General features: G+C 39.9%; 1 protein-coding gene and 1 long non-coding RNA gene across 2 annotated transcripts in view; one reads left to right on the top strand and one right to left on the bottom strand.

Moving 5' to 3' along the window:
- Window positions 1–7,267: 7,267 nt before the first annotated feature.
- The window catches only part of LOC143663082 (uncharacterized), an 81,901-nt gene continuing 72,690 nt past the window's right edge, over window positions 7,268–16,478 (bottom strand). Inside the window, exon 4 of the long non-coding RNA XR_013165797.1 lies at window positions 7,268–8,408. This is a non-coding gene — a long non-coding RNA (uncharacterized LOC143663082). The remainder of the gene's footprint in view (window positions 8,409–16,478) is intronic.
- The window catches only part of KCNIP4 (potassium voltage-gated channel interacting protein 4), a 249,969-nt gene continuing 246,203 nt past the window's right edge, over window positions 12,713–16,478 (top strand). The window contains exon 1 of the mRNA XM_077136504.1: window positions 12,713–13,153. Within this exon, the coding sequence (XP_076992619.1) occupies window positions 13,042–13,153 (112 nt within the window). The 5' untranslated portion in view covers window positions 12,713–13,041. The remainder of the gene's footprint in view (window positions 13,154–16,478) is intronic.

Raw genomic sequence — 16,478 nt, 5'->3', positions numbered from 1 at the left:
AGGAGCGGGTGCCCAATACTCTGTCTGCACTAGGGAAATTATCCCCCTAACTATAACTGGGATGAGCAGAATCCCACTTTTTGAAGTCAAACATTTCAAGATGGATAAATGTCATCATCAAGGGTGCCTGAAGATGAGGCATGTTAAGGGCAACTCTCTCAAATAGAGATTTTTCAAACTCCTATTCTGGGGAAGCCAGATCTGTCCTCCTGTCATTCCCCTAGTTTTGATTGTTCAGTCCTTCCTTCAAGTTCTTGAGTCATCTCAGCATGCTTTCAACACATTTCAACTACCTTTCTCATCCTTTTACTAGTTAAAGCCAGAGTATGATGCTTACAACCAAGAAAATCTTGGCAAATACACCTCCATCCTTCACAATCAGTTCCTTTAACATAGTCTGTTCTTCATCCCTGCTCCCTATTGGCTGCCAAGTTCTGCCAGATTCATCTCTGCATCTTTGCTGCCCCCTCTTTTTCTTCCAACTGATATGACCCCTGGATTAGGCCACTGCCATAGACTACTCATTTGTCTTCCTGTGTCCAGTATCTTTTCTCCTTTCTTTTATTGTTGTGGGTTTTTTTTAATTATTATTATTACCAGATGAAGCAAATGGAACTTCACTATGATCGTGATACTCCACTGCCAAGAAACCCTCATTAAGTCCTCATCATTCAACACTCATAATATTTGTCTCTCTTCATTATCTTCTCCACACTCCCACTCTGAGGAATTGTCTCTTGAACTCATTGTACATTAAACTAAGTTACTTGTTCATCTCATCTCTGATTATGCCCATTGCTGATGCAATCTACACTAGTTTCAGATGATTGAGCCTCATCCAATATTTCCTGTTGAAGTCATATCCTAGCATGTATCATACCATATGTCCAAAGAGGAAGAACCTGAACTTCTGACAGTCATTCATTCATTCATCTAGCAATGAGTTTATTGAAAGTCTATAATTGCCACGCACTCTCCCAGGTGCTGGAGACAGTGTGATGAACAAGGTATTTATACAGGTAGGAGGAGCCAAGAAATTAATGTGCTAGCAAACATACCAATAAGATAAGTTTAGGGAGACTGGTGAGCACTATGAAGAAAATAAGCTACACTAATTTCATAGGGAGTGACTGGAGAAGTTTGGTAGGAGATTTAAGTGTGGTCAGTATAGGCCTCTATGAGAAAATGGAATTTGAGTCTAAAACTGATTAATGAGAAGGAGCAAGTCTTGGGGGGAAGAACATCTCGAGCAGAGGGAACAAGCCCAAAGGCCATAAGCAAGAATTATCTGCTCACAGAATAGGAAGAATATGTGGTGAGAGCACTGAAATTGGGGTGAGGATGAAATTGGTCTGAGTCCAGATTAAAGAGGTGCCAAAACATGAAAAGGAGCTTGAATTTTATCCCCAATGCAATGGACATCTAATGAAGAGCTATAAGCAGTGAAATGATATGAGAAATGTGCCCTTTAAATTGGCTTCTGTGTAACAATACGCAGAGTCTATAGACTGTAGAGGTGTATGTGAAAGCAGAAAAATCAGATTGGAATTTGTCTTCCTGTGTCCATGGTGAGAAGGGTTGGAGAGAGGGTTTGTAAGTGGAAACAGCGGGATTTTCTGATTGGATAGGATTTGGGGGGCCTGTGTATTCTGGAACAGAGGAGATACTCAATGAATGCTGGTGACTGACAGTTTGAAGAAATGATTGAAGTATCATTCATGCCAAACTCACACTCATGAAGCATTCCCTACTCCACCTCAATCCCAGATCCGCCTCAACCCTTCTACTTTCCTTCTCCTCTCCCTCTGAATTCCCACCATGCTTCCAACATACTCTCACAGTCACCAGTATTCTTCCTCAAATTTAGTAATTTATGTGCATGACTCCTCCCTTCTAGGCTGTAAGCTCCTTCATTGTATTTCTCCCTCACAATTCCTTGCATATTGCATGACACAGAATCAGGGTCCACTTTTGGAAGAATGGATGAATAAATGCATCAATGAAGTGAGATGGAAATTAACTGAAGATCAAAGTCCTCAGAAAGAGAAGAGTTGAAAGAGCTATGGCCTCTGCAACCCGAGGCTCTTTCCAAATAGGTTAAACAATTATGCAGTCCCATTAGTTTAGGCTCTGCTTGCCTTATAAGCTCAGAACTAACCGAACAGTTGAAAGAGACTCTGCCGCAATGAACCCAGTCCTGAGATGTAACGTGGGCCCAGCTCATGCATGTGAAGACAGGATCTCACAGCAGATCAGGGCTCCTAGCTTGCTCTGTCAACTACAAGCTTTGTAAGAAATGCCTTAACCATTGTGAACCTCAGTTTCTTCATTTGTCAAATGGACATAGGGGTAGCCAATACCCAGGAGATGGTTTGTGAAGAAATAACAATAACCATTATTATAAATGAAGCACTTGCCAGGTGTTCCACATTGCCTGAGTGCATGAACTAGGCTAACCCATCTATTTCTAACAACACTATGAGTAAGCATTTTTAGTATCCTCATTTTATAAATCATGGCTATAAAGCACTTACCGCAGCACTCAACAAAGAAGGAAGAAACAAACCAACAACAACAAAAAAAAAAAGGTAAAAAACAAAACTGGATGTTTTGTTTTTTACAAAAACTAGCTAGATCCTTGTTTTAAGACTATTTTGCTTTGGGTATTTTTTTTTAGTTAGATAAAGCTATCTGTCACAGCTTCAATTTTCTCAGGTTTAAAATGGCAGCAGTACCATATCCCTGACAGAACTAATCCAAGGAGTTAGTAAAACAAGGTCCATGAAAATACAAATAGATGTGACACTCCCCAACTGTGCTGGGTACATGGAGATGCTTGGAAAGGGTTAGAGTTGATTTGTAATGAGGCCAACACATTCAAACTGTCTTCCCAGGAAAAAGTGTTGTGTGCATCTTTGAGGAAGAAAACCTTTCATTTACCATATTTTTCTTAATGCACTGCACAGTCTTTCTAAAAGTCATGCTCTATGACTTTCTCCTGTTCAGAAGATTATACATTTTAAGTAAAAATGAAAACCTCAGTAGATGAAGATGCTCGTTCATTTCTCGTCTTTGGCCTCTTGGGACATTTGAGACAGTTAATTAGAGCGATCTATGAGAGTGCCCTTTCGCTGCTTATGAAACGCCTTTTCCTCCATTATCTCTTGTGATCCTTTTGGCAATTCTGTGGATGAAGAATATTATCCCCATTCTGCCTACTCGAGCGTTCTCTGCAACTTTTAGTTCAGACCTGGAAATGCAGGCAACATCTGCTCTGCATCTAATTGTTTCTGATTCTAAAATGAAAGTAAGTGTCCCATTGTCTGATCATTAGCTTATTCCTTCTAAATTGTTTAGTCCTCTCTCGATAGATAGATAGATAGATAGATAGATAGAGAGAGAGAGAGAGAGAGAGAGAGAGAGAGAGAGAGAGAGAGAGAGAGAGAGAGAGAGAGAGAGAGAGAGAGAGAGAGAAAGATGCCTCAGAAAGACTTCATTGACCATTGCTGGCTTTGAAGATGTAAGGGAACTGCCAGCCAAGGTCTGTGGTTCTCTAGACTCTGGGAAAGCTAAGGAGACAGGTTCCCACCTAGGGCTTCCAGAAGGAATGCAGCATTCTTAACACTTCAATTTTAACCTAGTGAAAGCCTTTTCTGACTTCTGACCCCCAGAAGATAATAAATAGATAATGAATTTGCATATTTGTAAGCTACCAAATTTGCGGTCATTTTTTATAACATTTTTTATAATTAGGAGACAAATATAAACTGATTTCAGCATTACAGTAATATGGAAGAGATTAACTAGATCACTAATAGACTGTGAATTCTGGGAAACAATTTCCTTTCTAACTCTCCAGGTCTCTGCTATTGGAGCTAAGGTGGGGAAAAATTTTTTTCCACAGCCTATTTCTTGCAAAAGGGAAGCACTCAGATGTGGCCACTGTATATATATATCTACATACATATATTTTTTTTGCCATGGGCAGGCACCAGGAATTGAAATCTTACAATATTTTGAAATGTGCTTTCTTCAGTCTTTTCTCTGGGGAGAAGGGAATTTCAGAGATAGAAATGCTAATTAAAGCTGCCCTTTCCTTTCAATGACAGGGTTCTTTCACAGTACATGAAATGCATATACACAAACATATCTCAAGTAGATTTTTCCTAATGAAGCAGAATTTGGGGGGATTTTGGCTTAGGGTAATCAAATTCTTTTCTTATTTACAATAGTATTTTTTTCAAAAATAATTTATGTATTACTTCTGTTTGAACTAGGCTGAATAATGGCATCTCAAAGTTGCCCAAGGCCTAATCCATAGGATCTGAGTGTGTTAGATGACATGACAAGGGGAATTAGGATTGCAGGTGGAAGTAAGGTTGCTAATCAGAGGTCCTTAAAAATAGGGAAATGAGCCTGTATTATTCAGCCTGTAAATCCAATGCGATCACAAAAATCCTTATGAATGAAAGAGGGAGGCAGAGGAGACAAGATCAGAATGATGCTGCCTGAGAAAGACTTCATTGACCATTGCTGGCTTTGAAGATGTAAGGGAACTGCCAGCCAAGGTCTGTGGTTCTCTAGACTCTGGGAAAGCTAAGGAGACAGGTTCCCACCTAGGGCTTCCAGAAGGAACGCAGCATTCCTAACACTTCAATTTTAACCTAGTGAAAGCCTTTTCTGACTTCTGACCCCCAGAAGATAATAAATAGATAATGAATTTGCATATTTGTAAGCTACCAAATTTGCGGTCATTTTTTATAACATTTTTTATAATTAGGAGACAAATATAAACTGATTTCAGCATTACAGTAATATGAAAGAGATTAACTAGATCACTAATAGCCTGTGAATTCTGGGAAACAATTTCCTTTCTAACTCTCCAGGTCTCTGCTATTGGAGCTAAGGTGGGGAGAAAATTTTTTCCACAGCCTATTTCTTGCAAAAGGGAAGCACTCAGATGTGGCCACTAGTTTCAGCAGCTGCCTGCTTAGAGTGCTTCTTAGAAGTCATTCGTGGATGTGTCAAATTTGGGTGGCACACTAGCAATGGCTCACATCCATGATTGGTACTGAGACATGTGTAATGTTAGTCCTAGCCTTCACTTCTCTTCCTTGAGGATTTTTCTGTCTTCACACTCAAAGATATCTCTTTCTCATATGGCACATGATCTTAGCTATTCTGTAAACATCTTAACTCCCTGCTACAAAGGAAAGAGCTCTGGTCTAAGGATTCTAAGATCTGACTACAAATCCTAGGTGTCAGGCCTGGTCCAGGCATTTAGGAGAACTGACATATGAAGAATGAATGACTCTGTGCTTCGTTCATCACTGATCAGGAAAGTGCACAGAACTGACTCTATTTATCATGGGCTCATTGATCTTGAGTGTGTGTGTGGGTGGGTGTGGGTGTGAGTGGAGAGAGAGAGAGAGAGAGAGAGAGAGAGAGAGAGAGAGAGAGAGAGAGAGAGAGAATGTGAACAAAGGAGGTTTGGAAGTATTATAGGAGAAGGGCTGTGAGAACTGCATGAAATATTCTTTCCATATAGTCTCAACAACTCCTTATAAAATGAAGCATGTTCAAGATCATCATTCAGTGTATTTGAAGATTCAGAATGCATTTAAGTCTAAGCCTTTTGTTCTCTGTTTCCCAAAGTGCTGCGTGGTGCACAGAATGAGCTAATGCAGCTCTGAGAATTCTCATAGTCAGCCTCCTGGAGTTTCATGCGTAAGAACTGTGAGTATCAAGCTGACTCAGTGATAAATCCATGGAGGCAGAGCCCTGGCCCCAAGTGAGCAGGAAGATGTCCTAACACCTAGGAATGGATATGGAACATAAAGCTCAAGGCCCAGTTCTAGCCAATACAACATCCGTGGAGACCCATTTGTGATGGGTTTTAAAATCACCAGCTCTATTTCCAAGGTTATTTGAAGCTGAGAGTGGTACGGAAGAGTCACTCTGCATGTCCAGTTAAGAGCCCAGCTTGACCAGGCAGTTGTGACAAAAATTCAGGGAAAATAACTGCTTCCTCATCCCCTTTCCTAGAGCTCCCTTTTAATCCCTGTTTTGGGTCACATCTACCTGGTAATCAGTGATCTCTGGAAAGTATAAGCAGGTCTTACTCATCTTTGTACTCTTTAATCTCTCACCTAATTGGCAAGGCGGATAGTCTCTTTCTTCTCTTCTATCTCCTTTCTCCCTTTCCTTCTCTTCTATATTCTTTTCATTTTTATTCTTATTCCTCTTCCCTTTTCCCTAAGCCCCTTCCCTAATTCCATCTCTTTTCATTACTCTCTTGACCTTGCTCTCAGGAAGGAAAGTGATACTAAACCTTTACACTTCAAGGTGAGGTTGAGGCCACAAGCCATCTTTCTGGAAGTCATTTGCATTTTTTATTTTGTTTCGCTTTGTGTAATGGAGTCAAAATAAAAATAAAGCAGGACAAAACAAAAGAAAAGCCTGGTGATTTTGATAAACACCTCCCCACAGATGTAGAGATAACTGTCTCTTGAGTGAGAATGCCTGATTCCAGGTCCCAGCAACTTGACTTCTAGCATGTTATCTTGGTTAAGTTGCTTAAACTTTTGCATCTTAGATTTCTTATCTGTAAAATGGGATTAATAATATTACCTATCCTATTGGGAAAATGTGAGGATTCAATAAGATAATTATATAATACATACAGCATATCATCTGTCACATGGTAGATGCTCAATATTATTGGAATGCTAATTATAAAATAATAAAAAATGATAATCATTATTGTTATTATCATTGAGACTCTCTGCTCTAAAGACAGCTCTGTATGGTGGTAAGTGGCAGACATGTCTTATAAAGAGACCACATGAAGAGGGATGTACATGAGAGCCAGAAATGACATGTTGGATTAAATTAATGAACCAAGGAATCCACTCTCTATAGGCCAAAAAAGCCAGGAAAAGGAAATTAGGGCTGGCAAAACAGTCAGAAATCATAGAGAAAGCCTATATTCTCATGAAAATTTTCTAGTTTCGTTTCCAAATAATCAGCTAATTTGTTTCATGGAGATCACATACTTTACATGTTTTGGGCATAAAATGCATAGGAACTATTTTGAAGATATTTAATGCAATATTGCTGGACACTTCTTAAGTTAGAACTCCCACTCCCACCCCCAAAACATCCAATGTACAACTCTGTATTTGAAAAATCTAATGATCAGCCTATGGACTTTAAAGGGCACTCAAACCAGAAACTGTGATGATTAATTGTTTAATGGATATCCACATGCATATTTTAAAGGAATCCGTTCAAAATGCTTTTACTAAACTTTCAGAATGAGCCTACAGCTAAGTGAAATAGCTTGAACCCTATCAAGTTTGAGTAGGAAGTTTAACAGGAGAATACTTAGGGAATTTTTCAAAGTGAGAAAGCCCAAGATATAGGAATGCGGTATACTCGGGATAGAAGTGAAGGATAGTATAGAGGGTACCTGGGAGCCTTCATCATTTTGATGACAAAATGAGTAGTTTGCTCAGCTGCCAAAAGCAGATGCCACCACATGGGTTGGCTTTTAACAATGAAAATTGATTAGTTTACACATTTACAGTTTGAGGCTGTGAAAATGTTCAAATCAAGGCATCATCAAGGTGATACTTGCTTCCCAAAGACTGGCTGCTGGCAATCCTGGACTCTTCTTTCCCATCACCAAGCACATGGTGGCACCTGCTGGCCTCTCCTTTCTCTTTCAGGTTTTGTTGCTTTCAGCCTCCTGCTTCCATGGCCCTCTCTGTATTCACCAACTTCATAAATGACCTCAATAGGAAGACCCACCTAGGCCATGCCTTGACTGAGGTAACCTTGAAGATCCTACTTACAATGGGTTCCACACCCACAGGAGTGGATTGGCTTTCAGAACATGATTTTCTGGAGTACATACAAGCTTCAAACCACCACAGTTAACCAGGGACTTCATCCTTCTTACTTGTTCTCTCAAGTCCTGACTTTGAGAGGTGGCTTCAAGTCCAATCTCATTTTTTCATCCTTCTGCCTAGGAGACCTCATTCTGACTCTAGCACCATCATAAATGTTGCCTTACATATATACCTATTTCTGTTCCTACAAAAGTCGCTGCTCTCTTGACTTTCTTTTAAGGACCGACATTAGGCTTCCTTCTCCAGTAAAACATCTCAGATGATACCAGTCACACTGTCGGCTTGCTTCTCTTGGTTCCTACTGACTGAGAGCAGAAAACTTCTTTTAGAAAACTTCATTTCTCTCTTAGCATATCAACAGCTCATCCTGATTTCACCAGTAGTAATTAAGTCATGGCCTGAAAACCTAGGGGATTCAAAGTCTGCTTTGTCTCCTTTCCATGTCTGTGACCTTGAAGAACTCACTTCTGTTCTTTGCACTTCATTTTTAAAGATCTATAAAAAGAAAAAAAAATCCATTATGTGATCATTAAATGATCCCTAAAGGTTTATACAAATATAGGTCAATAGGGGGTTGTGAGGGTAGTTCAGTGGTAGAATTCTCACCTGTCATGCAGGTGACCAAGTTCGATTCTGGCCCATGCACTTCCCAAACAAACAAACAAGTAGGCAAACAAACAAAAAAAACAAGCCAAACAAACAAACAAAAAAACATGCGCAGCAAATGGTGCTGCAATAAGGGGATACTCAAATGGAAAAAGAATGAAATGTGAACCCCTCCATACAGCATACAAAGAAAAAAATAAATATAAATAATTATATATATAGGTCAATAATCTTAAATTTAAATGTTAACAATTCCTATATGCACTGCAATGCTATCTCCATGTTTGGAGAAATGAACAATAGGCAGATATATATATATATATATCTAACTTCAACGTTTTGCTCAACCTTGCTACTTTTGTTTATTTACACAACATCAATAGTACGAGGAATGGTTCTTAACCAGAAAACAACAAACACCCCGTGAAATGTCAGATTAATACAATACAGAAGGGGAAAGGCTCAGTTTCAGGTTTTTGGCAAAAATCCCACGAGAGGTTACTGAAAGGCACACAGTGGATCAGTGGAAGAGTTCACGGACCCTCTTCCTTTCACAGACTGGTAATTGGCATGGGTATGCCTCCTTGGGGTGAGTTTTTACTTTCTGAAGGGTTCCTTTTGATATTTCCTTTCACAATCCTTTAGCAGAACCCAGTTAAAAATCATTCAACATGGTACAAAGAGGCCCAAGAGTAGAGTAGTGAATGGTGAAGCATGTGAGACCCGGTTCCAGGTGCCTACATTCAAATCCTGACTCCAAGTACTATCTACGAGACCTCAAGCAATTGTGTAACTTTCTAAGCTTCAATTTTCTCCTAGAAATATAGATCTTGAAGATTATGAAAGGATTAATCAATATTGTAAAGATTTTAGAACAGTGTCTAGCACATAAATTCTCCATATTTTGGAGTAAACAAAAAAAATGAAGGTGTAAATCCTGATTGTGCCACATAATGAATGTGACTTTGTGAACATAATTTAATCTCAGGTCTCTTCGTATTTATTCTTCTTTAAAATGGGCATAATGACATTTAACTCATTGGTTTGATGTGGAATTAAGACCTATGAAATGCTCGGTGTGGTGCCTGGTTTAGAGTAAGTGGGGCTAAAAATGTTAGTACATTCCTTTCAGATTCCTTTCCTTTGATATGAAATACAGACCTCTGCTGGATATCCATTATAATGTAAAGGAAAGGGTGAGCCTAGGAATGAGGAGAAAAGCTAGGGCATGTTTCAATATAACAAACTAGGTTGAGAATAGCAACTTACTGAAATAAAATGATTGAGCCACCGTCTGAAGTTATTCTTTAAAATAATATGTAATCAACTTTTCTATATCATGATGTCCCTGGTAAATCCCTCCCTTCCTAGTGCCCCATCCCTATTTCTCTAGACCTCTTTTGAGGGTACTGCTACCTTATAAATCTTTCTTTGGGGGGGGATACATGTGAAGGGTCCCCAAGGACCAGAAAATCTTGCAACCAGAGCTTATAGAAAGAGTTCAGAAAAGCAAGGTAGCAAAGATGACAAATGTTGACAGGAAAGGGCTGGACCTCCAAGACAGTGGAAAAGCTCAAATGTTCAATCTTTCTGGGAGCCACTGAAAATGCCATTGTCCTGAAGGAAAATCTTGTCTGGAATCAGCAAAATAGATTTTATCTTTGTGTCTTTATGTGAATTTCAAGGATAGTGGGAGTTTCTTAACTGAAAAATGAGATTTGGCATATTTCAAAATGCTATTACTAACTGTAAATCAAAAGAAAATTGACAAATATTTGCTGAAGTCTGCTGAGTGATATAAAGGTAAAAGCATGAGTTTGAGAGCCAGATAAAGTAAATTGAATTCTGGGTTTCTTACTTTTTAGCTGTGTGACCTTGGGCAAGTCACTTAACATCTCTATACTTTAGTTTTCTTTAACTATAAGATAATGTTATACATATATAATTATAATTTTATAGGGTTAAAAGACATAGTTATGTTTGACTTGACTTAAATAATTGCTGTATTATTTTTTTTACTTCCTTTGTTGGCAAGAATTTCAGAAAATGTTTACTTAATATGTTGTTTTTCTATCAACCACGAAGACCTAATTTCTCTTTGCTAGATTGCTGCCACAACCAGAGTCAATTTGTTTGAATGGATGTGTGGCTAGATGGATAGATAGAAAGACCCGTTCTATAATCACACTATCCAAAATGAAAAGCACTGCGTTGTAAGGGCCCATTGTATTCCTGGTTCCCAGAGGAGAAAAATAACCCTATGGGTGATCAGGAATCTCTTCAAGGGAAAGAGGCTGAAACTAGACTTGGGAGCAAAGGAGGAAGGGCAGGAACAAGGAAGAGCAAAGTCACTTCATCCGCGGAGGCCCCTTGGCGCCTCAAAGGAGTTGGCACTTCTGTCATAATCACACAACTCCCACGTGCTGAGCGTGGGACTGGGCTCAGCTCTCCATAGGTCTCATTTAATTCTCACATCAACCATGAAAAGTAGGCAGTAGTATTCCCATCTGGAGCTGAGAAAACCTAGACTAAAAGCTGGAGTGGTTTTCCTAAGGTCGCACAGCTGGCACGTGTCAGAACCAGGATTTAACTCTGGTCTACCTGCTCCAAAACTTGTGTGTGATACACTCTGATAATGGTAAAAGCTGTCACTATTGATGGCTACCTCTTGACTGTTCCCAGGTGGAGGTTGCTTCTGCCTCTTTTTTGCTCCACTGTTTCTGGTAGAGACATCTATGCGAGGGCTAAGGCATTCACTGACCACACTCGATTTCATACCGGCCTCTTCTATTATGCTATAAACACTCAAAGGGTAGGGAGGGGAATTATTTGCCATTTCATCTTTCATGGACTATGCATTGCTCATAGTAGCAGCATAATAAATGTCAGTGAATAAGTGAACAAATGAATGAATGCTTATTGCCTGCAGGTAATATACCCACAGCTTTGGCAAAGGATGTTAATGTATTTATGCCCCACTTTCCTCACCTGTAAAGTGAGGATGAGAGTAGGACTTCCCACACAGAGCTCTGGGGATGAGTTTATTATTCATAAATTTATTGTTCGTAAATCACTGTGATGTTGACTACTGCGTGGTAAACGTGCAGTAAATATTAGCCCTTAGTATGACAACACTTAATTCCCACAACAGCCCTTTAATTTCACAGAACAGGAGCCATGTTCAGAGAGGGTAAGTGCCTTGCAGAAAATCACACAGCAAGAATAGGACCATCCCCCACCCCCAGGGGCTGAGATATTATTCATGAGCCCTTATGTTTCAGCGTACATTCCAGGTGCATATAGGGTCCGAGATGATAATCTTCACTACATTTGTCAGGGCAGGCTGGGGCCGAGTACAGATACCAGCACAATTATGTCATTGAGGTCCTGGCAAAGCCCAGAGTTGGTGGTCAGTATTGGTGGTCACTCTCGCACGGCTGCCTTGTTTGCTTGGTGTGGTTTGGAATAGCAGAACCCCTGATGGGATCTTTGCAGCCAGCACTTCCCTTCCTTCCCATGATAAGAATCACCTGGACTTCTTGTTTAACAACTAACTTCAGGAACCTCTGACCCTGACTGTCCACAAGAGTGTGTTTTTAGCAAACATCCTGGTGTGATTTCCGTCATCAGAGAAGTTAGTGGAACTTGGTTTGGAGAGTGGCTGAAGCAGGGCTTTAAAGGATGATGGTGGCCCTGTCCTCCAGGAGGCAGTTACTAAACTTCATTGCTTTTACTCCGTATGGCTCTGCTGCACCTTCAATTTATGTTTGTGAACAGAAGTACTCAATCTTCCAATGAGCTCAGGGTGTATCAGCCAGGGCCAGCACAGCCCCAGTAGGTGTGGGATCAGCTTGGATGCTCCCTATTGACCAAAGGGTACACTGAGTTGTGTATCTCCCTAGAAAATCTGCCCACCGGCTCCCAGGAGGGCTTTCTGAAAGCGGCTGTAGGCACAAGCCCCCGAACTGAATTCTCCTAGCATCCAGAGTGGGGGGTTAGCTGTCCTCCCGAGCAAGCTCTAAGAGGGAAGAGCAGCTCCAAAAGCAAAACAGGGGCATCCACAAGCTCCCCAAGGCAGCAAACTAGCGCTCACACAGCCCTGCCCAGCCTCGCGGCGTCAGCGCGTGGAGCGTCGCAGTGCTCTTCAAGGCAAGTTTGTTGGGAGTGTCCCTTCTTTCCACGGACACGAAAAAGTCTCCAGTTCTCCAACAGATGTTTCCCTCGCAGCGCTGAAGTGGAAGGATTTGCTGGCTGCGGTGCAGAGTCGAGAAGACGGTGGGCTGTGGTTCCAGTGGGGGAACCCCGCCAGGCAAATGCCGGGAGCAGCATGAGAGGCTGGACTTCAGCGGAGGTCTGTCCTCCCTCCCGGGGCCGCCAGCTTTGCACCGTGCATCTGCGAGGAGCTGCTCTCTTTGCCCCCTGGCAAGTCTTTGTTCCAAGCAAAGACGTCGCTTGGATTTTCTAATTAACTCCCTCCGTTCCAAAGGGGTCCAGAGGCTGGGATGCTCCGCCAGCTGGGAGGATGTTGACTCTCGAATGGGAGTCTGAAGGACTGCAAACAGTGGGTATTGTTGTGATTATATGTGCATCTCTGAAGCTGCTTCATTTGCTGGGACTGATTGATTTTTCGGAAGGTAAAGTAGTCGCTCCCAGTCTGTGCCGTTAGTCGGGTCTGGTTGAGAACTGGATCCAGATGCTGCAGAAGTTGAGGAGGCTTAATACCCCAAGTAAAAGTTTTAAAATATGCATGCTTGACAGCCTAGCCACTGGGCAGTTCCTTTCTGTGTACCCAGATGTTTGACATCGGGAGGGGAGGGATATCGTACCATCATTTTTCTATTTGAAAACTATTTGAGTTTACTGTGATTTTGTGGGTTAAATGTATTTTCAAGATGGGAAGTTAGGATTCTCTAGTATGGATGGGGTGAAAACACAGGTTGTTTGGGAGTTAACTGAATTCATGTTGGTTACCAGGATGTCTTTAGTGATTCCATCCCCTGGAGGCATCCCTTAATTTGGGAACTATCCCTTAATTTGGAGAATGAGGGAGATATTTGTGTATGCCTTATTAGTTAGGAGGTGTGGGGGTGGAGCTGGGTTGATTACGATATAAAATATGTAAGCTTTTGGTTTAAAATTGAGTTAGTTAATGGAGTCTTAGGAAAAATGTGCTTTGAACAGCTAATTCGCAAAAGTGTTTCATTTACATTCCCCAGTGAGCCACTTCGCTCATTTGTTTCCTGAGTGGGAATTCATATGCACAGAAAGCAGTGTGGCTGTCAATAAATATTCTGTCTATCTAATATAAATTTTACTTGTGCCATCCAAAATAAATTTTATTAGTCAAAGATGGAAGAATAAAAAGTTGATTAACTTGCTTAAATAGCTTGAAATATATATATTTATAACCTTTAGGAAATAATGTTTCCACTGAAATAATATATTTTAAATGAATTGTTTAAACTTCTATCATTTGATGTAAATTATGCATCCAAGCTCTCCTTTCTTCTCAAGTGAAAGAATGGAGTTCCTGATACACTTACAAATGTTTCTTCTGGATGAGGATACTATCTTTTATTGTGTGTAATGTGAGGAGATAGAAATATTTAAACCTGCCCTGCTCATGCTTCTTGTAATCATTCTAACTACAGGAGCTTAGACCTGTAGGTAAGATGAAATCACCCCAGACTATGGTATACAGGTTGTTCCTGTTAATAATGATCAATGTTTCTTCTTTTTAGAAATTCTTTATTTCTACAAAGTAGGTTTAATGAACAGTTCTTACTGCTCAGATCAGTATAAGAACATAGAAGTTCTTATCTAATTCTCATATCTTCTAAGTACTCTCAAACTACAAATATTTCTATTTCAGCACTAAGAATACAACTGTAACAGGATTAAATAAAACCTCAGAAACTAATTTCTTCCATTTTTTCATTTGACAAGGTAATTTTATTTAGCCTCTGGAAGGAAAACAAAGCATAAGCAAACTTCTTAAAGTACCATACAACACTCTTACATTCTTTTGAGATTTCTGCCTCAAGGCACTAATATTGTGGTCTCAATAAAATACAAATAAGGTAACTCCAGTTTTTATGATTGAACTTTAGTGCACTATGCTCAGGTGGCTTGAGTTTCAGAGCCAGGTGGAGCAGTCTCTAAAGGAGAACCCCATGGAGATATTTGAGGAAGTCATGTTTCACAGTGCTAAGAGTTAGCATGCTGTTCTTTTATTGCCAGGGTTGATAATGTAGAAATCCAAAGTCAAAGGTCTCAAGTTCAAGACCTCTGGTAATAACTCAGCTTTTATTCTTTAAGTTCTATTTTATGTCACTTAGAGTTGAAAAATTTCAGATGAAAACTTCACATTTGAGTTTCCAACAGTATGAAAATTTAATTGTAAGCTTGACTCTACCCAATAGGAGTCACAGAATTTGGAACTTGACTCAAAGGGTCTTCCTTGAGATGGAAACCCATACCCATATCCACAATATATCTGTATCCATATCTGTGTCTTAATTTCCATATAAACATAAATGCATATAGATATGCCTGCATAGATATAATAGGAATTATCTAGTAAGCTCAGCAAACTTTGGATTCAATGCAGAAGACTTGATCATGTAAGGTACAGGCATAGTTCATATTTATGTAGATTCAGTCTCTTTTTTTCTGAGACACATTTTAGGAAATGTTGGCCTCATTCAACTCTCTCATTTTACATACAAGACAACTGAGACCCAGAGAAGTGAACTGATTTATCAGAAGGCAAAACGGCAGGAAGCAGAGGTAGGACCAAACAAACTAAGGACTACAGAATCCTACACAGTGCTTTTCCTACTATAATACGTTTTCTTTTTTGCCTCTTCCCTAATATTAGGAGAGGGAATAAATGAAAACCTATGTGGGAAATTTTCTGAATTCCAAATCTTGTTCTGAATTGGTCACTAACACCTTGTGAAATATTGGATGGAAATACATTAATAGGAAGTAAGATCACACAATATCCAATCAATTTCTACAAGGATATGACCCCAAATCAAGTATAGACCTCTATCATGGGACATCACCGAGCTAAGCCAAACACAGACTATATAATATATAATATAGATAAAGTCAGGATTAGAACAAAAGCAAGGCAAGTGCTTTCCTGGGCAACTTTCCTCCTAAAGCCTACACTAAATATTGATCCTCTGTAACTCAGTATCTAGTAGACAATGAATGACCCAGTTGAAGTGGAGTCCGACAGTGAAACCCAACAAGAATATGAGAAGTCTGTTATAGGCCTCTGCCTATGTTTTCTCAGACTTTGGTAATGTCTAAGGTAGAAATGGGACCTGGCTTTCTGATCACCAGCCAAGTGGAGAAGCAAGACAAAAACTAGCTTAAGTGCGAGCCACACACACACACAAATTATATTATTAGTGCCTTCATTCTGTCTAGCTGCAATGATGAAAAGACTAAAAAGGATCATCCCAATATAGACTGGCAACTTGTTCACTGAAACTCTACCCCCCTCTAGAGTATGGTTAGGAAGTTAGCTTTTTTGGTGGAGGAGTGAAAATGATGAGACCCAGAGTAGAAATTTGAGCTACTTTTAGACAGTATTGAGTTGGTATGTTTGTCCTCAGCCATCAATGATACCACTGTAAAATATTTCCTCTAGTGTAACTTTGGGCATTAATTAGCTTAGAAAGTATTTTTGAGGTTATTCATATGAGAGAGTCATGTTAGTTTTGGGTTAAAGCAGAAAGTGCTAGCTTAGTACTATCATCTCTACTGGTTGGTAAAGATCAGCCATAGAATAGAAAAGGGTGAAGAGAAACATGTATGCTCCCACTTAAATTAGATTCAGACTTTGATATAAATCCTATTTGAATGAGAGTAATTCTTTTTCAACTAGAATCCAAAGTTTAGGAAACAAAAGCACTTTGTAAACAGGATTAAAATGACTAATGA

The sequence above is a fragment of the Tamandua tetradactyla genome, chromosome 19 (genome assembly GCF_023851605.1).
Source record: "Tamandua tetradactyla isolate mTamTet1 chromosome 19, mTamTet1.pri, whole genome shotgun sequence".
NCBI lineage: Eukaryota > Metazoa > Chordata > Mammalia > Pilosa > Myrmecophagidae > Tamandua > Tamandua tetradactyla.
Note: the sequence above shows the minus strand (reverse complement) of the source record. Positions and strands in the feature narration are given on the sequence as shown.